This window comes from Rattus rattus, chromosome 8, assembly GCF_011064425.1.
Source record: "Rattus rattus isolate New Zealand chromosome 8, Rrattus_CSIRO_v1, whole genome shotgun sequence".
NCBI classification, from domain to species: domain Eukaryota; kingdom Metazoa; phylum Chordata; class Mammalia; order Rodentia; family Muridae; genus Rattus; species Rattus rattus.
Genome location: NC_046161.1, coordinates 2830260 through 2853139, shown reverse-complemented (window position 1 = coordinate 2853139; position 22880 = coordinate 2830260). Strand labels below are relative to the sequence as shown.

The 22880-nt window shown below is 39.8% G+C and overlaps 1 protein-coding gene across 1 annotated transcript in view; it reads right to left on the bottom strand.

Annotated features, from left to right (window-relative positions):
- Positions 1 to 16222, bottom strand: part of Pdgfd (platelet derived growth factor D) — a 209508-nt gene extending 193286 nt beyond the window's left edge. The window contains 1 exon segment of the mRNA XM_032911072.1: positions 15923 to 16222. Coding sequence (XP_032766963.1) covers positions 15923 to 16046 — 124 coding nt within the window. The 5' untranslated portion in view covers positions 16047 to 16222.
- Between the last annotated feature and the right edge of the window lie 6658 nt (positions 16223 to 22880).

Below are 22880 nucleotides of genomic sequence, written 5' to 3'. Positions count from 1 at the left end.
CTTCTAGATCTATATTTTCACATAATGCAGTCATCATTTTATATGTGTTTCAATGTGTATGTGAGTATGACCCGCACATAAACATTCTCTCTTCTACAAGGGCACCGTGATTCCACTTATTTGGAGTTCCCCAAAATAACACAAGACACTTCCTCAGGGCAGGATGTTTAATGTAATCACATCGACAAACCTTACCATATGGGGTAACATTTATTAATTATAGCATTCTGGCCCTGATAACTTGGGTCATATACAGCCTGCTACTCAATAAATGGTTTTCCAATATGCTCTAAAACACTTTAAAGGTATATGAATGCAGAGCAGTTTATGCACAACACTTATGTGGCTGTCATATACCCACACTGACCCATGGTTGCCACATCCTGGAGAACCACAGACAACCTCTATGTTCACACAGTCTGTCTATCCATATGTGCATTGGATCTCAGAGGCTATAGCATTCTGTGAGGATAATGTATCATTTCTCAAACCATGATAATGCTTTTGTCCCCTGAAGTGTTCCTTTCTGATGACTTGCCAAGGAAAGGAAGGTGGCCAACTCATTGGCTATGTGTCCAAAGATTTGCCAACAAATGACTGCTCAAAGGCATTCATGATTATGAACATCAAAATCTCCAAGTCCTCAAAATTTCTAAGCTGGATCTTCACGAAGTTTCCACAGACATACAGACTTAACACATTAGATTTGTTGAAAATAAAAACAGTTAAACATTTATCTAAACTATGTCAACATGTTTTTATCAGACCTCAAATTATCAATTGTATACACAATAGAATAGTTTCAGATAAATGATATATTCCCATTATTCTTGTTATTTTTTAATAAACTAAATTTAGAAAATATGAGGGTTTTATATAGTTTACATTCCCAAGACAAAAACAAACTAATAAATAAATGTAGGATGATGTTATTATGCAGTTAAAGGCAGGTGCAGGATAGAATGAGGTCTGTCATTGGACCAGAAGGAAGGATGGGTGGGAGAAAAGTTTTAGAGGGGGAGGAGACAGGAAACAAGGAGAAATAGCAGCCAAGAGAACGTGGAGGCAGATGTTAAGATTCTTCTCTGCAAATTTACAGGTTGTTATGGATATTCTCAAGGGATGGATGTGTATAGGGCTTTGTATGTCTAAAGGAGCGAATTATATCTTATCAATTGGATAAAAGGTTATTGTGTTGTGTGCTCTTTCATGAGGCAATTTAATTGAGTTCAAGAGAGTGTGTGATGGCTGGACACGTGAGGCTGTCACGGAATTGGGAATGTGTATGTCTGGCATGGGTGTAAACTGCCTTGGGAACTAGATGGGTAGAGAGATTTTTGCCAGGCTTAGAGAATAGCCATTGGCAGTGCGATATGGGATGACACATAGCAGTTGAGAGACTTTGTTGACTGAGATGAAAATATCCAAACGATGTCTTGTGGCACTATGGTGCAGGATCTAAGCCCTATTTTAATATTACCACAACAAACAAACAAATGAAATAAGGCATATGAACCCATCTTTGTCTACAGCCATTCATTAGTTAAATTATTACAATGACTCAAAACGTTAAGCCTTACATGTTGGTAATTTAGAGTACAGACTGACTTTTATGGTATTGGAATATTTGTTCTAAGATCTGTACACAGAGAAAAGCATATAGTCATAAAAGTTAAATTAAAAGTTACTTTTCAGTTCAAACTTTAATCAGTGTATTATCAGAGAAATTGTACCCTTACTACAGGGTAGGAAATTTTCCAGAACACCATTGGCTTATGCTCTGAGATCACGAAATGGGATCTCATAAAATTGCAAAGTTTCTGGAAGGCAAAGGACACTGTTATTAGGACAAAATGGCAACCAACAGATTGGGAAAAGATCTTTACCAATCCTACATCTGATAGAAGGCTAATATCCAATATATACATATATATATATATATATATATATATATATATATATACATATATATATATATAACACAAAAAGTTAGACTCCAGACATTCAAATAACCCTTTTCAAAATGGGGTACAGTGCTAAACAAAGAATTCTCAACTGAGGAATATCAAGTGGCCGAGAAGCACCTAAAGAAATGTTCAACATCCTTAGTGACCAGGGAAATGCAAATCAAAACAACCCTTAGATTCCACCTCAATCAGAATGGCTAAGATCAAAAATTCAGGTGACAACAGATGCTGGTGAGAAAGAGAAAGAGAAATACTCTTCCACTGTTGGTGGGATTGCGAGTAGGTACAACCACTCTGGAAATCAGTCTGGCAGTTCTTCAGAAAATTGGATATAGTACTACCTGAGGATGCAGGTATACCACTCCTGGGCATACGCACACAAGATGATCCTACCATAGCAAGGACATGTTCTCCACTATGCTCATAGCGCCCCTTTTTATAATAACTAAAACCTGGAAAGAACTCATATGCCCTTCAACAGAGGAATGGATACAGAAAATGTGGTACATTTACACAATGGAATACTACTCAGCTATTAAAAACAATGACTTCATGAAATTCTTAGCAATAGGATGGAACTAGAAAATATCATTCTGAGAGAGGAAACTCTGTCACAAAAGAACACACAAGGTATGCACTCACTTTTAAGTGGATATTATTCCAAAAGCTCAGAATACCAAAGATTCAATTCATAGACCATAATGAAGCTCAAGAAGAAGGAAGACCAAAATGTGGATGTCCTTCTTAAAAGGGGGAACAAAATACTCACCAGAGGAAGTATGGGAACAAAATGTGGAGCAGAGATCCACAAACCCAAACACTATTTCTATTGCCAAGAAGTGCTTGCAGACAGGAGCCAGATATGGCTGTCTCCTGAGAGGCTCTGCCAGAGCCTGACCAATACAGATAAGGATGCTTGCAGGTGACTATCAGACTGACCACTGAGTCCACAGTGGAGGAGTTAGAGAAAGGACTGAAGGAGCTGAAGGGGTTTGTAACCCCATAGAAAGAACAACAATACCAACCAAACAAACCTCCCAGAGTTCCCAGGGACTAAACCACCAACCAAAGAATACACATGGAGGGACCCATGGCTCCAACTGCACATGTGGCAGAGGATTGCCTTATCTGGCACCAATGGGAAGGGAGGCCCTTGGTCCTGTGGGGGTTTGATGCCCCAGCATAGGGGAATGCTACTGCAGTGAAGCAGGAGTGGATGGGTGTGTGTGGTAGCACCCTTATAAAAGCAAGGGGAGGGCAGATGGGATAGGGGGCTTCTGGGAGTGAAATGAAAAAAGGGTATAACATTTGAAATGTAAATAGAGATAATATCCAATAAAAGAAAAGAAAAAGAATGTTGTAGTTGACCAGTACAGTCACTAAGGCTTTTGCTCGAAAGCCATAATGATGTGTCTACCACAAAATCCTTCACTGGATAAATAAAAGAATCTTAAAATGAAAAAATTCACATTATTATTTACTGAATTAAAGACTTATCATTAAGCACCATTGGGATCATTCATTGTAAGCTCTGGGTAAGCCAGCAAGCAAGCAAACAAATACACAGTCATGCAAACAAACAAACAAACAAATCAGTAGTTCACCAAGAAAACAGAAACGAGAAACGCAGGCTGGTGGGTTATTTTCTCATAATAGCATAATAATCAGATTAAAGTCAGATTTTCCAGAAAGGATCAGTGAGAAGAATAAACAGGTAAAACACATGAAAATACACCAGCATTTGTAACAAAGCTATGGAGGTAGGGGTGGGCATTCAGCAACAGAGAGCAGTTCTAATTCTGTAGCCAATGTTTATTTTTAAAGCAAAATTATTTTTCAGTCACACATTCTGCCCTTGCAGATAGGTCATAAAACATTACCTTTCTCTTCAGGCATCCTGTTTATATTAACAGGATGCTCAGAACATTTTCAGATATTTCTCATTTCTTTCACTGACAGCAGTCAGAAAGAGAAACCATAAAGCTTATTTTAAGGATTTCTCTAATCACGCTTCTCCGAAGATGTTAAAATGAAAAATGTTCGTTTTGGATTTGTTTCTTCCACCATTTCAAACCCATCATCTGGGAGACTTGAGACAGAAAATTAGCATTCTTTTTAAGTGAAGAGAAAACTTTACACCATAGTCCAGGGGGAGGAGACTACAAGACCTAGTGCCTTCACAAGAATGGCTCAGTGGGACTGTGGCATGATTTCAGTTAAGAAGAGGTACTAAAAGGGCAAGGGAGGAGGGACATTGAGGATGTTTATGGAACATCACCATGAAGAGAAACAGCAAAATGCCTTGCATTTGCTGTTGGGCAGGGGAAAGTGATCCGAGCATGTGTGTTAGCCAAGAAGAGTGAACCAACAAGAGGAAAAAGTTAGAGATGGAAGAGAGAGAAATGAACACTAGAGAGCTAGGTCATAAGTTAGTATCCTAGGAAAAGTAGGGCCACGGAATGAAAAGAGACCAGCAGAACTATGCAACAGACCCAGATGACTGGACCCAAGTAACACACATAAGAAATGGCCACTTCTTCCATTCATCTAAACAACAAAGCTAGTCCTACTGTTGTTGCTGGTAGAGTTGGTTGTTAACCTTCACTCAATTATATCTGTTCAGAGATGTGATATATGATGTCTCTCATTGTATCGATCTACCTTTTCATTTATAATCCATCCATCTTGAGCAGATGCTAAGCCAAGTTCCCTGATGCCAGAAATGTGTTTCATTTATTTTCTTTTTCAAATTAGATTTTGCATGAATTCTTTCCTAATCACAGTTACAGCCTTTACTTCAACAAAACATGCAAATTGTCTACAAATTGTGACTTGCAGGCTTCCAGTTATATTTGGAGAGCCAGGTTTTATGAATTTTACCAACTTTAAGAAAGTTTAATAGGCGTCTCCATTCTCTTATTCAATTTCTGTGGCTACTTTTTGCGATGGTTGCAGAACCGAGAGATACTATGACCCAGAAAACCTAAAATATTTACCATCTGGCCTTTATAAAAGTGTTACTAATCCCTGCACCTGATCCAGTTAACTACGTTTTTCCAAACTAAAATATGTTGGTTGAATATGTTGTACTTTGTGCACACATATATTATTAAGAATTATGAATCCAGTCGCGTCTAACCTACAGAACCAAGGCAATCACTCTACATGTCTCTTAACTAGACATATCTATGACATACAATTAGACCAGGTCATTTCCAGTAGGGGTTCCTACTAAACATAAAATTTTGCTGTACTTCACATATTCTAAAACTATTTTCATTTCCAGCTTATAAAACCAGCACAAATATCAAAGACATTTAATTTTCTTGACAGCTCAAGGACATGATCATTTTAAAAATCAGCAATTCCACTAGGCATGATCTGATCATTTCTTTTTTATTGAAATTTTTAAATTTACATTTCAAATGTTATTCCCTTCCTGGTTTCCTGGACATAAGCCCCATATCCCATCCCTCTTCCCTTCATCTAGAAGGGTGTTCCCTCCTCAACCACCCACCCCTTCCTACCCCACCCCCAACATTCCCCTACACTGGCAGTTCAGCCTTGGTAGGGCCAAGGGCTTCTCCTTCTTTTGGTGCCCAATAAGGCCATCCTCTGCTACATGTTCAGCTGGAGCCATGGGTCCGTCTTTGGGTAGTGGTTTAGTCCCTGGGAGCTCTGGTTGTTTGGCATTGTTGTTCTTATGGGGTTGCAAGCCTCTTCAGCTCCTTCAGTCCTTTCTCTAATTCCTCCAATGGGGACTCTGTTCTTAGTTCAATGATTTGCTGCTAGCATTCGCCTCTGTATTTGACATATTCTGGCTGTGCCTCTCAGAAGACAACTATACCAGGCTCCTGTTAGCATGCATTCTTTGCTTCATCAATCTTATCTAGATTTGGAGGCTGTATATATGGGCTGTGTATCCATGTGGGGCAGACCCTGAATGGCCATTCCTTCAGTCTATGCTCCAAACTTTGCCTCCATATCCACTGCTATGAATATATTTGTTCCCTTTTTAAGAAGGAGTGAAGCATCCACACTTTGGTCATCCTCTTTTTGAGATTCATGAGGTCCGTGGATTGTATCTTGGGTAATTCGAGCCTTTGGGCTAATATCCACTTATCAGGGAATACATACCATGTGTGTTTTTCTGTGATTGGGTTACCTCACTCAGGATGATACTTTCTAGTTCAATCCATTTACCTATGAATTTCATGAAGTCATTATTTTTGATAGCTGAGTAATATTCCATTGTGTAGATTTTCTGAATCCATTCCTCTGTTGAAGGGCATCTGGGTTCTTTCCAGCTTCTGTCTATTATAAATAACACTACTATGAACATAGTAGAGCATGTGTCTTTGTTGTATGTTGGAATATCTTTTGAATATATGCCCAGGAAAGGTATAGCTGGGTCCTCAGGTAATGCAATGTCTAATTTTCTGAGGAGATCTAATCATTTCTACTGATATATGGAAAGAAGCTGGAACTATTTCCATGTATCTAAGTAATAAGTCTCTCAAAATCAGTATGGACCACCCCCAAACTCTCTCTCTCTCTCTCTCTCTCTCTCTCTCTCTCTCTCTCTCTCTCTCTCTCTCTCTCTCTCTCCCTCTCTCTCTCTCTCTCTCTCTCAATGTAGATCTACGATATAGCCCAGCTATACCATTCTTGGGTGCTCACCTACAAACCTCCACATCAGCCTATCACATAGATATTCACACAGCAGTCTTCATCACACTTTAGTCCCACTGCCTAAGCTTTGGTACCAACCTTGGTCCCATAACAGAGGAAATGACACAGAAAATGTAGTCTAGCCACGACTGAATGGTTTTCATATGTAAAGAATAAAGTCATTTGCAGAAACATGGGTGCAAGTGGAAGTGACCATGTTAAGCATGTGAAGTTGGGCTGAGATAGACAAAAAACTATCTCATGTGTGCTTTCTTGATTTCATATAGATTTATAAAATTATGAATGCATATATTGACATGAAAATCATATATTCATATATGAACTTATATGCATATATAGTCATATATATGAATACATATATATATATATATATATATATTCAGAAATGAGACTGTCTGGGGACTTAATGGGCCTAATGTGAAGGAGGGAAGAGGTGAATGGAAAGTTCTGAATATGAGAGAATGTGCTCAGTGCTTCAATACATATTTGTACGAGAACATTTTCATGTAATATAGTATGGTGTACTGAAAATATTGACTGATATTTTTTAAAGAAACAACAACAATAACTTAAGTCGTGTGTCTGTGTAGTGCTCATGGAAACATTCTAAAGCCTGGAAATGTTGAGAGAAGAAAGTCCCTAGGTCTCCCTGCTTCAGTGGCCAGAGTGTGAAGACCTAAAGCAAAGATGGTGCTTCTCTCTGTTCCAATCACAAGTTAATGTTCTGTGTGCAGATATGGAAGTCACCTAAGCAAGTAGATAGGACAGCTTGTTACATAAAGTCAGGTGGCTGTTTCCTGTCTATAAGGATGTTATGGGCTTAGTTGTATACACTTTTACCCTCATTTAAGCTTCCAAGTCAATTTGTTGCCTATTTATTGGTTCATTTGGTTGCTTTTCGGATGACTAAGGGTGCTTTGGCAGCCTTTCTTAAAAGCTGCTGTTGCTACATTGTTTCTTATTAATTGTTCCAGTGAAATGCAGAGTGTGTAAGTCTCTTGTTACATTAGGTGAATACTTGTGGAACTCCTGTTCACAGCCAAACTGCACTCAGAGACTATTTCCATGCTCAGCCATGCCACAGCTCAAGAGCTCAAGTGTAAAATTCTAAGAAACTTACAGAAGCTGATTGATACAGTTATTAACAAAATATGACATGCTTAACAATTGTCAAGTAGATTTTAAATGTTCTTACTACCAAAAAAGTGTATGAGCTGATATATATGTATATATATATATATATATATATATATATATACCAATGGGTTTGCTTTAGCCATTCCATAATAAACACATATTTCAAAACATTTTGTTCACAGATATATAAATTTCTGTAAAACTGAGTAGATAATAAAATAAATTATTTAAAATAATTTAGATATTTAGGATAGATTAATTATTTAAAAAGTATTAAAATAAAATATAAAGTTTCAGGTCATATTTGGCACAGCACTACACATGTCCAACACTGTCTTCATGCCCTGCATGCACTCTACAAGACAGTGCTGCAGTAAAATCCGAGTAATTGTCACTCCCAAGGCTGAAAGGCAGCTCGCATGCCTTTTTTTGCTGCACTGCCAATTTCCCACCTGCCAATGTGAAAATCAACAAACCATAAACCCCACAAATCACAACTAGAACACAACTAAATATATAACTAAACATATATTGCTGTAGGTAGGCCAGGGTGTAGATAGGGAAAAAAAGACATGTTGTGGTCTGTATTATCAATGCTTTTAGTGAAACAGAGCAAAACATGCTTCATTCTTGTTGTGGAAAAACCCCTCATAAGGACATTCTTCTTTTTGTGTATGCACTGTGAACCAATGCCTTTATTTATGACTTCCTAAAATTTCCTTGGTCCTAAAATGCTATATTTGCAAACAGACACCTCTTCCAACTGCATCTGTCTCAGATGCATTTTCTCGTTGTATATGCTTTTCCTGAACCTGTCCTGCCCACAAAAGTTATTGTAAAGGTGTTTGGTTTTAAATTGAATCTAATTTTGGAATGCTTATATCTGAAATAACTTAGTGCTGTGATACCTTATCCAAGTATTTCTGAACCCCACATTCCCTCGAGAAAAAGTTAAGAATATAGTATTTTATGTTGAGTAACTGCGAAGTTTCTGGAGTCCAGAGGACATAATGACTAGCAGGTGGCTTTGGTCACTAGTATCTGGAGATTTTAAAGTAGGGACATCACTCATGTCTTTGATCATTCTGAAAATGAACTAACACAATCTGTGTACATGTCATGCAGGCAATGGATTTGTAAGGAGTCTAGTCTTGTCACAACCTTGGCCTAGTTTACTCCTTAGCATATACTTTTTCTGCATTCAAAACTGGGATGCCATGATGTTTCCTCAATTAAAACTTCCTTCCCTCCTTCCCTACTTCCCTCCCTCCCTCTTTCCTTCCCTATCTCCCTTCATACACACACATAAACACATATATACATATACATGTGTATATATGTATATATATATACATGCATGTGCATGTATGCATGCACACATGTATGCATGTGTGTATGTATGTATGTATGTATGTATGTATGTATGTATGTATGTATATATGTATAGAGGGTCTGCAATGTCTCATATTAGCCCTGGCTAGTTTTGACCTCCCTGTGTATCTAACAATGACCTTGAATTTCTGATCCTCCTGCCTCTACCTCTTTAGTGTGGGAATTAATAGGCATGTGCCACCATATTCAGCTTTCTATGGTGGTGGAGGTGAATCCCAGTTCCTCATAGCTAGTCACTCTGCCACCTGAGCTACGCATCTCCCAGCTCACTTCAGTCTTTTTTTTTTTCTTTTTTTTTTTCGGAGCTGGGGACCGAACCCAGGGCCTTGCACTTGCTAGGCAAGCGCTCTACCACTGAGCTAAATCCCCAACCCCTCACTTCAGTTTTTTTATGACTTTCCTTCACTCTCAGAATTAAATTCAAACTCCCCCTTATTTCTTACCAGATTCTTCACTAGTAGTCAAGTTCTTGCATTTTAATTTTGTATTATTTGTTTGGTATGTGCATGATAGGGGAGAGCATGCATGCCACGTTATGTAGGTAAGGGCAGAGGATAACTTTGTAAAGTCTAGTCTATCCTTCCACCTTCACATGGATTCCACAGATCAAACTCAAGTACCTGTGCTTGTACTGAAAGCACCTTTACTCACTAAGGCATCTTGTCAGTCCTTTATTTTATTTTATTAATATTTGTTTTTATAATTCTCATCCCCAGTCCTTGAGATGAGCTTTAATTTTGCTCCACTCTTTTGACACTGTCCACAAACAAGTTCTAAACTCCTATTCATCTTGCCCTTGTCAGAATGCCTTTCTCAGTCACTCATGTCCTCATGATGGTCTAGAACTTATTACATTGCTCTCCATACAAGCACATGTCACACCGTACAGTGAGTTGTCCCTTTCATACTTTAGCCATGAGATGCACTTTTCTCAACTAAAAATCTTGCAAAAATCTCAAAACCGCCATATAAAACAGAACAACAGGGAGGTATTTGGCTTATTTGATGACAAGGGCTGGAAACCTGGAAGGTGTTCAGCAGCTTTAATATCTGCCCATGATCCCAAAACCAGCTTTGCTTTGCCCAGAAAGAACCAGAAAGTCAGTTGGAACTATCCGTTTCTATTTTGTTAGCGGTTGACTCCAGGTCAGTCATGACCAGTTAGAAAACTGAACTTCAGCATGGGATATGGTAGATACCAAGAAAGCAAAACGGTCACTAAATAAAGACAGTGTCACAGTAGAGCACACTGAAGGATCCGTGATAAGCACTGTTGGTATCAGGGTCATCTTTGGAAGACAGTTGAGCTCAGTTTAGGAAGTGCCTGAAATGAGGTGACTGAATAAGTCCTAACTTACACCACCTCATTTCTACCTGAAAACTTTTGAGGTCCTTTCAAGAGATAAATATTAAGGTATCCAAGAGTTACAAACATCCTATACCTGATTTGCAAAGGATTCCCATCCAAAGGTGTTCATACACTACTCTGAAATACACATCATTTCAACAAGGAAAATACAAGAGTCCCAGAGGGAAGAGCATTTGCCTATGACTCAGCTCTCAAGGAGGAAGACAGAAAACACTCATGTCCTTCCAGATTTTCAAAATAAATGACAGGGTTCAACGACCACAAATACTGGGAGTCCTACCTGCAGCCAACTGGACTGGAAGAGACAAAGCAGTGGCTCTGCCGATTCTGCTCCATGTTTGGTCCTGTCTTTCTGAAGCAATTTGGTTTTACTTTTGTTCACCAATAGGAAAAAAGTCCATCAGACAAAAATTAGTTTCAGCCAATGCAACTCACAACCTAACTCAGGATACCATTCACTACACAGCACCCAGACACCGCAGCACACTGTACAATGCACAGCAAGTAGACACTTCAGGGCACCCTACAATGCACAGCAACCCTGAATATCAGGAAAAACCTACAATATACAGAATCCAGACACCCCAGGCCATCATACAATGCACAGCATGCAGATACCTGAGCACCCCAAAAAAGTAGAGCTCTCATAAAGGGGCTAAGAAATAATATATTTTGGAGGCAATCACACTCATCATTACACAGGAACACATATTTATGTTGTTCTAAATTCCACACTGCAGTGTGGAAGCAGTTTTATGAGATTTTCATAGTAACAGAACATAGAAGGTCATGAGTGAAGGTATGTTTAAAACACACTGGTGGAGACGCAAGGCAAGCAAATAGAGCAAAGCAGAAAATCCCCTTCCATAGGCTTCTGATGCAATCTGATGACACTTAGATTTTTGATTTGTGGTGTAAACATCTGTTTGTAAATTCTAAATGCTTTTTCTAATGGTTACAAATAGGTTAGGTCAGGTACAAAGCCAGGCAATATATGACTATTAACAGGGCTAAATATGGCCACAGACAGGTGGGCTCTGGACTTGCAACATTCTAACCTCTCTCCACAATGATTAGTCAGCCTCGTTCAGTTGGAGGTTTGCTTTCTTTTTTTGTTTTTTGTTTTTTGTTTTTCCCAGGTGCTCTTTGTTCATATACTATTGTGTGTTTGTGTAGCGGGGGGTGGTTGTTGTGTTTATTACAATTGTTTCTTCTCATTGTATGAATTCCATCATATAAGCTACTGTATACATGTGAAGATCACAGTACAGCCTTGGTATTGGTTCTTACATGGTACCATCTTGGTCCCTGCCTTCCACTTTGAAATAAAGACAGAGCAGACCCCCTTATATAGGAGGGACTCACCACCCCTCCTATATATGACAGGCTTCCTCTTGTCAAACTTCTAGATTCTTCTCACATTGCCTGCTGCCTCCCTGTAAGAGTTCAGAGAGAGAGAGAGGACCTGAACTTGCATCCAGTTTTATGTCGGTTCTGACCAACTTGAGTTTCCTTACTCTCAAAATCTTCCCAGTCCTATGTCCTTGTCCTTTCAAAAGAATTGCAATTAAGTACTTCAAGCCATACTGTTATAAAGTCAAAACCAAGCTGCATGTAAATCACATAAAACAAAGATATGCACCATAAGGTTTGAAGCTTCAATACTCTTAGAATTGAGTAAAACAATCTAAAAACAAATGAACAAAAGATTTAGACACTCTCTGGCTCTGAGCTCTCAGACATGTTCACGAGGGATGGCTCATATCTTCCTCCTTTGTTTGCAATCCTTTTTCATCTCTGATCTCTGACAAAGGTCAGTGTGCTGTCATCTGTATGGCCCTAGAAAGCACATTGCCTAAGATTTGGTCTTGCTGTTTAGAATCCAACATAACACAAGGACAGGTCCTGAAGATTCCTCCCTAGTTAACAACAACAGCAACGCTGTAGACGGTTCAATTAGTGGCATATTAGCAAAACAGGACCATCTAAAATCACTGTTTACCAGCAACATATTTGGACTTGGAGAGGGATTTGTGTTCTTAACTCTCTAGGCAGGAAATGCTATTTAGTTAGGTTTTAGAATAATTAATAATGTCATTTAACTGTGACTATTTCCCTTCCTGGTATCAATCTGAACATCACCTATTGTGAACAGTCATTACCATGAAAGCATCAGCTGCATAGACACTAAAATAAGGTGTGACTCCTAAATTAGGATCTGGTCAAGATTTAGAGATAAGATTAAGGTAAACCAGTTTCAACAAAAACAACAATGACAATTAATATTATACTATAAAGAAGTATGAATGCATTACGTGTTTAAGTTTACTGTAATGTATCCTTCCATAGCTATAAAATCTCACTTGAATCACATCTACCACCATCTTCAGCTATTTTTAATGGAAAGATCTGGAGGTCTTGTTCCACAACCAGAACAGTATTGTAATAGAACATTTTAGAATACCAACCACCTTATAAAAGGAACATAGTATTTATAAACCTAAGATCTTTATACCATTTCTTAGCTTCCCCCCCAGACACAGATGGTCAGAACAGAGCTTTTTGTATCATGCTAAAAGTAATCACATTCACCTCATGCCCTTTTTTGGGCACCTGCCCGAATCCCTTATAATTTCTTTCTCGGTCCCCAAATTGGGCAGCAACTAACAGAATTCACACATGACGTTCATGTGCGAATTTACCGTTACCTTTACCTAATGGTTTCCACACACATACCCAAACCCGTTTAGGCTTTTCAGTGACTATTGGCCACATCTTCTAATGACTAAATTAATGTTGATCATATTTTGTTTTCTGTCTTCCCCCCTGAGCTTATTTCTTATGTATGTCCCCCTCAGACTTCTATGCTGTCTTCATCTGCAAGTCAAAATAGCAAGATAACTTCTTCCTTAATCACTCCCAAGGGAAACTAAGGAAAGCAAACTGAAAATGTGTATAGTCTGAGCAAGGATTTGATGTAATAAGTTAAACATCCCTCCTGATCTGCATTAGGAATTTCAGTGGTGTCTAGACCTCTCCAAAGTCCCTTTGAAACAATCCATGAAGATTCTAACACATTATTGGAAGCCATTTCTATCAGATACCTGGCCTTCTCTGATGGTTGCTTTATTCACTCCAACATTGGGCAGTCAATCCCAGCTAGAAAGAAGGTACAAAGGCTGTCTCAACAACATTCTCCAGCTGTCACTCAACCCTTTATTGTCCATTATCACCAAGATACCTTCAAAGAACTTTTAGACTTTTTTCTTTCAGTCATTCTCCTGCCCTGATATTTTAATGTTACTGTTGTTCACAGATAATGACAGTACATTAGTTCGGAAAACACACATTACTGTAACACCATCTTTTTAACTTCCAGCCCATTCAACCCAATTTTACCTTTTTAGCCATGTTTCCCAGAAACTAACAACCCATTCTGAATGTCAGTATTGTCTTCTATAAGTATGACTATTTCCTACTTTCCAGTCAGCTTTTGAAGGTAAGATTGTTAAAGAGAAAAATATTAAGCAATATTGAATGTGTGAGTGTGTGTGTGTGTGTGTGTGTGTGCCCACACACACGTGCACTATACGAGTAACTGAAACAGCTTTATCTAAAATATGAAGGGATTTAAAGACATGGTCAGTTTTTTGAGAAGTACCCATGTAGACTAGACAGAGATACAGAGTTCTAACAAAGAAAATTAAAATCAGAGAGTGCTTTCCAACAAAGGAAAGGGGGCCTGGAAAACCTCTGAGCTGTCTGAATGGATTTTTGTCAGATTCTTGGGTTAATAAGCAATGACTGCATGCTTTCCATTTTCTCTCATTGACTTCTTGTAACCAATACTTGGGAGGGTTACAAATTATGGCTATGAAGTCATGCACCAATGTGGTGTTTAACTCTACGAAGCCAAAAACGCAAAGCTCAAAGTTCAAAGATCTGTGCATACTGGGGACACTATCCAGCAAAACCAACTGCAAATGTGCACTGTGCGCTGCCACTCAACCTTGTTTGCTTTAAAGTTGAGAGCAAAACCTCCGTACTTTAATTGAGAGGGAGGGCATTCAAAGCATATCATCACAACATTTTACATAAAACACTGGTATCCAGTAGGGAGTTGAGTTCCTAGGTCACACGCCTCCACAGTTCCACTAACTTGGAGACAAAGCCCTTTATTCTAGGTTCTACCTGTCTTTAGAAAGCACAGTGGTGGATTTCCCACCGCAGCCAGCTCTGCCCCCCACCCTTCCACTCCCCACCCCTCCACTGCCCATCCCTCTTCCGGTCAATTTCCAAGAAAGACACTGATTAGTGACTAAGGCGGCCACTATCTATTGCTAGTTCAACCAAGCCACTAAGAACAACTTGATGATGTCCTTGGTGGAGTAGTGATGTGGAAGAAAGTAAAGGCTCTGGGTACTTTAAGCAAGTAAGAGAGAATGAGCTTCATGTAGGAAAACAAAAGCCAAAAAACGCCTTGGGCCATTCCAGGTACCCAACTGCAAGGATCTTACAGCTGAGGGCCTACGTCTCAGAAGTAAAGAAACTAAATTTGGAGTTTCAGGGGCCTATTTTTCCATGTGTCCCCCACAGGATAGGAAAACAAGCCTGCTTGCTCAATGCCATTCTTAGGACAGTCATTTCAGGAGCTTGGGAAACTTCGGTACAAAGGAAACCAACCAAAGAAGCCAGGTTCCCTGTGGTACAAGAACATTCCAGGAGCTCTGCCTCCCACACTCTAAGTTCTTGAGCCTTAATGAACTACAAGAGAAAGTCACTTGAGGGGCATAAAGTACAACATTGACTTCTTTTGAAAATAAACGGTGTATACAATGCCGGTCTGCAGCAAAAGTAACCACAATGTTGAAACCTGTCATCCTTACTCCCCTAACTAAAAGAAACAAAGAAATAAGAATTATGTCATCCAATAAAGGGCATTGGACTCCACCGCCCCACCACAATGCCTGGGTTTTAGGAGTGTCAGATTAGCCTGACTCAGGAGGAGCACATCATGCAGCTTTCAAACCCTGGAAACACCCGCATTCTGGTATCAACTACTCCAGGACACACCTAAGGATAAGACTTGTAAGGGTGCAGGGGAGAAAGCCCTTTGGCCCATATTACTGCCCCCAACGGCCCCCAGGACACTTCACACATTCTCTCTACAGTTCTGGAAGGAGGGGCAATCTTAGCGGGGGAGAGGAGGAAGAGGAGAATTCCCTCCCTGGGGATGCCTTCCGCCTGAGTTCATTTGAAATATTAAAAAACGGAGGACGTGGGGGCGGGATGAATGACCCAAAGAACCTTGACAATAGCAAATGTGACCTCTCCAATGATGAACACAAATCAAATGAGTGCTTACCATCTCTCCTGAGGTTGGCATTGCGCAAAGCTTTGATGGATGCGCTCTGCGGAGTCGCAAAAGTGTCCCGATAGCTGCAAAAGTTCGCACACACAAGAATGGAGACTAAGATGAGCCGGTGCATTTAGGATCTGTGACCTAGGGACACCGTCGCTCTAAAGATAGATAAATAAATAAATAAAGCCCACGGGGCTGGTACGGTGGACGTCTACTGCACAGCCCGCGCCTTCTGTCTGCACTGTCCCGCGTGCCCAGCGCTGCCCAAGTCGCCCAGCTACTGGCCCAGCTCTCCCAAAACTTCCTGAATGCTGAACTTTCCAAGCGCGTGTGGGTGCCGCACTTCCTTGTGGCGCTGACTTGATCAATAGGGACTGGACAAACAACAGGTTGACGTGGGTTCGCCCCCCTCCGGTGGCCGGAGGCTGCAGCACAGGCTGCAGGGGGCGGGCGTCACAGCGTCTGGCTCAGCTGGGGAAGGGAGGCTGTATAGCCGCTGTGCAGTGTGGCTGGGAGCATGGATCCGGGAGTCCTGGCTCCGAATCCCAGCCAAAATAGCTCTGTCACAGAGCATGCCCAGTTTGAAGGTGGTCCAGATCCTTCTCATTTCCCAGGGTTTAATAAAAAATGACTAGAAGCAGGGCACAAAGTGGTCAGGAGTATTGAGAAGGAGGATAGAACTTCTCTAGAGGTGAGTGGTTAAGTCCTTTGACAGCACACTAAGTGCTGGTTTTGGTGGCTGGAATTTACTGAGGACTGTTTTTTATACTAGAACTCAAATCAGTCTATTGAACAAGCCTTCACTCCACCTTCCTAGGGAAGTGCAAACACAAAGAAGCCCATGCTGAGCTTGCCTTGAGGCCCCAGTCGGTAAGTCCTGAGTGACTGACAGGTGATTTCAACTGAAAAACAAGGCCAGTCATCTTTCCTAAGGCACACAGATGTATTTGTGACCTTTCCTACAGTAAGTACAGTAACAGACATCATCACGTTAAGTAAAATAACAAGATTCAGGAAGAGAAGCAGGAACTGTTCGCATGCCTTGAGGCAGAGGCAGAAGAGGGCTACACGGAGGGTCTTTGTCTCAAACAACAACAAAAAAATAAACAAACACAGAAATAAATTAGATGTAGTAGTAGTGGTGAATGCCTGTGATCTCAGTGTTTGGGAGGCGAAGGCAAGAGGATCAGGGTTCAAGGCCATCCTAAGCAGTATAGTGAACTTCCTTTCAAGGACAGCCTGGCTAAGTGCAGACCCTGTCTAACAAAGAAAAAAAAAAGCAAAATCCTGTGAATATTATATGTTTTCTAGATTTTAAATATGTTCGTAAAATAGAAGACATGAAGGACGGATATTTAGGCAGAGGTCAAGAACCAGTGGGGGAAAGGAAAGTCAGAAAGCACTGGACCGCAGAAACTCAGTGTCTTTAGGTCAAAATACAAGTGGGATTGCTTTGTGTGACTGTGGCAAGAATTAGATGAAATAATTTTAGACTGTGATTTTTGTTTTGTAGATGAATCTGAATCAAACATACATATTTACTCAACTATTGACATCAGTGACGTTTTTAAAACAGAAATCCCAACATCATTTAGTGTACAGGACATACATGATACCCATTCATTAGAAGTGGCTGAAAAGGAGGGGGGCTATGACAATACAGACTATGCCTGTTCCTCTACCACCCAGCAGGGAAGAGGACACAGATGTGGGTCACTTCCTTTCTGAGTGAGTAAAATGGAATACAGTACCTAAGAAAGTTCTCGATCAAGTTCATTGATGATGCTCTTGCTTTGTGCATATCATTGTTTTAGGGGTACATGCTATTTATGTGGCTTACAATTTAAAAAATTGCAACCCTGAGGAAAAGAAAACTTTAAATATATAACTTGCCCTGCAGTAGGTAGGCGCTCAGGAGATGGTTCAGTCAGGGAAGTACAGGAAGACCTGCACTATACCTGTGTATACGATAAGCTTAGCTGTGTGGTTCACATTTGAAGCTCCAGTGCTGTGAAAAGCAAACAGGTTAGATGCCTGGGTTTTAACTAGTGTAAGGGGAAAGCTCATGATTCCGCCAGAGACACAGTTTCAAAAACCAAGGTGGGAAATGATGGAGAAATCTAGTGTTAGCTTTTGGGCTTCACACATGCACACACATGGAGCCACCATACAAACTTAAAAGCAAGCACAACTTTGCAGTTTCTCATATATTTATTTAGCAAACACGAGGTTTACTTTTGTTACATTCTCTGTTCTAAATATCTTGAAGGTGCAATAGCAATCCATTGAGACAAGTTTCTTAATCCCCTAAGTGTATAACCTAGTGAAGCAGAGAAATCTTAGCAAATGAATGTCTGCATTAATAAGAGTAGAGGGACCAGAGGTATCAGAGCAGGAGTAGAAGGCTTGCTGAAGCATCCACGTCATCTTCTAGATGCAGTTGGAAATGTTGATTTTTTACTTAGGTTCAACCATGAGGATCTAGGAAGAATGAGAAAAATGTACAGTTGTTATGTAATTATTCCAAGTACCAAAATGTTCAAATTTTTCGAAGACATCAGCAATCAACACGATTTTTAATAGCAATATATATCTGAATGCAGCAATAAGACACAAAATCAGGCACCTGCATCAAAGTGATTATTTTCAATCTTGTTTTGAGCATCACTTAATAATTAACTTTTACAAATTAGGCCAGTTATAGGCACTAAGGCGTGATTGTGCACAGAACAAATTTTACTAAAAGTATTTTAACAGTGAGGAAATTCTGGCATGAAGATAAGAGGGAAGATTATCTTGAAAATTATTTGCGTTTCAAACTAACTCAACAAAACACTAAATTAGTCACTGCTTTTAAATGCTTGTGGACCACCAAGAAGAGTGAACCAACACAATGAAATCAGGTTTATAAATATTTTTATTATGATTAATGACTCAAATCATCTCATCTGTATTTAGCCATTGCCTGGTGAAATTTATATAACTAAAGGGTACATGCATTGTTAAGAAAATGAAAGAAATAATAGCCTCTTATAATAGGTTCAGCCACAATGGTGTTTACCCCAAATGAACACTGTATCAGGAAGGGCTTGTAACATGGTTAAGTTTGGACGTGACACTATTTTTATCCTGTGCCCTTTTCCTTTATAATAGGACCCTAGAAGGCTGTTTTCTGCTTCATTTTCAAACATTCTTGGCTTCTTTTGCTGCTTATAAAATCCTCAGTGGAGAAGGAATATGTGGCCTGGCCTTTTGAATACTTCTCAACTCTGCAAGTGGGTCACCCACCCTGTTCCCTTTTATTAAACTGAACTTCTGCCAATCTTTAAATGGTAACTTGTGCAGGACCATTCTCTTGACAATATTTGTCATTTTTATGATGACTACTCTGTTCAAAGAAGATCTCCTCTGTGGTTGACCTTTCACTCAATAGGTCTCAAAATAACTAACGGATCAAGGAAACCGCCTCCTGACTTCTATTCTGTCCTTTCTATAACACCTCCTAGAGGACTGCTTTTGGAATTCTGATTTTTTTTTAACATATCCTCACAAATCGATTTCAATCCGTGCTATGTGTGCAGGCTCATTCAAGCCCACATCTCTTTGAATCCTTTTTGTTACAAACTCTGACTATATTCTGTCCTAGACTCATTCTTGCACTGTGATAAAACATTCAGGACAATGGCTTGAGGGAGAAAGGATTTATTTACATCCAATTCTGCAGCACAGTTCATGACTCCAGGGAAGCAAACACAGGAGATCAAGTACTTAGTCACATCATGTGCACCCATGCTGCCCGCCTGCCTTCTTTACTGAATATTTAGTTCTAACTAAGCTAGCTTTACTTATACATAGTCCAGAATCCCCTGGCCAGGGAGTGGTGCCCCCTATAGTGCCTGGGCCTTTAGGAAAGCCCCTACAGATGTGACCTTACATTAATCGCACACTAGCAATCTCTCCATTGTAATTCCCTTCTCCCATGGTTCTAGGATTTGTCAAGTTGACAGTTAAAATTAACTAGCATATATACAAACATGAAAAGATTTCTCCATGCTATAATCAACAGGGTTTAGAAAATTTAATAATTAATATACTGAAGTGTTGAATTAGTAAACTAATGTTGATTTTGCCTAATATTGAAAGTTGTTTTTACTTTTAAAATTTGTCTCCTTTTCCAGCATTCAATTATTTGCATGTAGATACTATATTAACATTTACAAAATAAACTATTCTATGGTAGTAAGTAGCCTAGCAGTTTTTTTCTCCATCTTTATTAAATTGGGTATTTCTTATTTACATTTCAATTGTTATTCCCTTTCCTGGTTTCCAGGCCAACATCTCCCTAACCCCTCCCCCTCCCTTTCTAGATGGGTGTTCCCCTCCCCATCCTCCTCCCCATTACCAACCTCCCCCCAACAATCCCATTCATTGGGGATTCAGTCTTGGCAGGACCAAGGGCTTCCCCTTCCACTGGTGCCCTTGCTAGGCTATTCATTGCTACCTATGTAGTTGGAGCCCAGGATCGGTCCATGTATAGTCTTTGGGTAGTGGCTTAGTCACTGGAAGCTCTGGTTGGTTGGCAATGTTGTTCATATGGGGTCTCAAGCCCCTTCAAGTTCTTTCAGTTCTTTCTCTGATTCCTTCAACGGGGGTCCCGTTCTCAGTTCAGTGGTTTGCTGCTGGCATTCGCCTATGTATTTGCCATATTCTGGCTGTGTCTCTCAGGAGAGATCTACATCTGGTTCCTGTCAGCCTGCACTTCTTTGCTTCATCCATCTTATCTAGTTTGGTGGCTGTATAAGTATGGGCCACATGTGGGGCAGGCTCTGAATGGGTGTTCCTTCTGCCTCTGTTCTACACTTTGCCTCCCTATTCCCTCCCAAGGGTATTCTTGTTCCCCTTTTAAAGAAGGAGTGAAGCACTCACATTTTGGTCATCCTTCTTGAGTTTCATGTCTTCTGTGCATCTAGGGTAATTCGGGCATTTGGGCTAATATTCACTTATCAATGAGTGCATACCACGTGTGTTTTTCTGTGATTGGGTTACCTTGCTCAGGATGATATTTTTCAGTTCCATCCATTTGCCTATGAATTTCATAAAGTCATTGTTTTTGATAGCTGAGTAGTATTCCATTGTGTAGATGTACCACATTTTCTGTATCCATTCCTCTGTTGAAGGGCATCTGGTTTCTTTCCAACTTCTGACTTTCATAAGTAAGGCTGCTATGAACAAAGTGGAGCATGTGTCTTTGTTATTTGATGGAGCATCTTTTGGGTATACGCCCAAGAGAGGTATTGCTGGGTCCTCAGGTAGTTCAATGTCCAATTTTCTGAGGAACCTCCAGACTGATTTCCAGAATGGTTGAACCAGTCCGCAATCCCACCAACAATGGAGAAGTGTTCTTCTTTCTCCACATGTTTGCCAGCATCTGCTGTCGCCAGAGAAGTTTTTGATCTTAGCCATTCTCACTGGTGTGAGTTGAAATCTCAGGGTTGTTTTGATTTGCATTTCCCTTATGACTAAAGATGTTGAACATTTCTTTAGGTGCTTCTCAGCCATTCAACATTCCTCAGCTGTGAATTCTTTGTTTAGCTCTGAACCCCATTTTTTAATAGGGTTATTTGTCTCCCTGCAGTCTAACTTCGTGAGTTCTTTGTATATTTTGGATATAAGCCCTCTATCAGTTGTAGGATTGGAAAAGATTTTTTCCCAATCTGCTGGTTGCCGTTTTGTCCTAACAACAATGTCCTTTGCCTTACAGAAGCTTTGTAGTTTTATGAGATCCCATTTGTCGATTCTTGATCTTAGAGCATACGCCATTGGTGTTTTGTTCAGGAAATTTTCTCCAGTGCCCATGTGTTCGAGACTTTTCCCCACATTTTCTTCTATTAGTTTGAGTGTATCTGGTTCGATGTAGAGGTCCTTGATCCACTTGGACTTAAGCTTTGTATAGGGTGATAAGAATGGATTGATCTGCATTCTTCTACATGCTGACCTCCAGTTGAACCAGCACCATTTGCTGAAAATGCTTTTTTTTTTCCATTGAATGGTTTTGGCTCCTTTTTCAAAAATCAAGTTGACCATAGGTGTGTGGGTTCCTATCTGTTCTTCAATTCTATTCCACTGGTCTAACTGCCTGTCTCTGTACCAATGCCAATGCCATATAGTTGTTGTTGTTGTTGTTGTTGTTTTTTAATCACTATTGCTCTATAATATTGCTTGAGCTCAGGGATAGTGATTTCCCCTGGAAGTCCTTTTATTGTTGAGGATAGTTTTAGCTATCCTGGGTTTTTTGTTATTCCAGATGAATTTGCAAATTGTTCTCTAACTTTCTGAAGAGTTGGATTGTAATTTTGATGGGGATTGCATTGAATCTGTAGATCGCTTTTGGTAAAATGGCCATTTTTTCTATATTAATCCTGCCAATCCATGAGCATGGGAGATCTTTCCATCTTCTGAGGTCTTCTTCAATTTCTTTCTTCAGAGGCTTGAAGTTCTTATCATACAGATCTTTCACTTGCTTGGTTCAAGTCACACCGAGGTATTTTATATTATTTGGGACTACTATGAAGGATGTCTTTCCCCTAATTTCTTTCTCGATTTGTTCCATTTTTGTGTAGAGGAAGGCTACTGATTTATTTGAGTTAATTTTATACCCAGCCACTTTGCTGAACGTGTTTATCAGGTTTAGTAGTTCTCCGGTGGAAATTTTTGGGATCACTTAAATATACTATCCTATCATCTGCAAATAGTGATATTTTGATTTCTTCCTTTCCAATCTGTATCCCTTTGATCTCCTTTTGTTTTCTGATTGCTCTGGCTAGGACTTCGAAAACTATATTGAATAAGTAGGGAGAGAGTGGGCAGCCTTGTCTGGTCCCTGATTTTAGTGGTATTGCTTCAAGTTTCTCTCCATTTAGTTTAATATTAGCTACTGGTTTGCTGTATATGGCTTTTACTA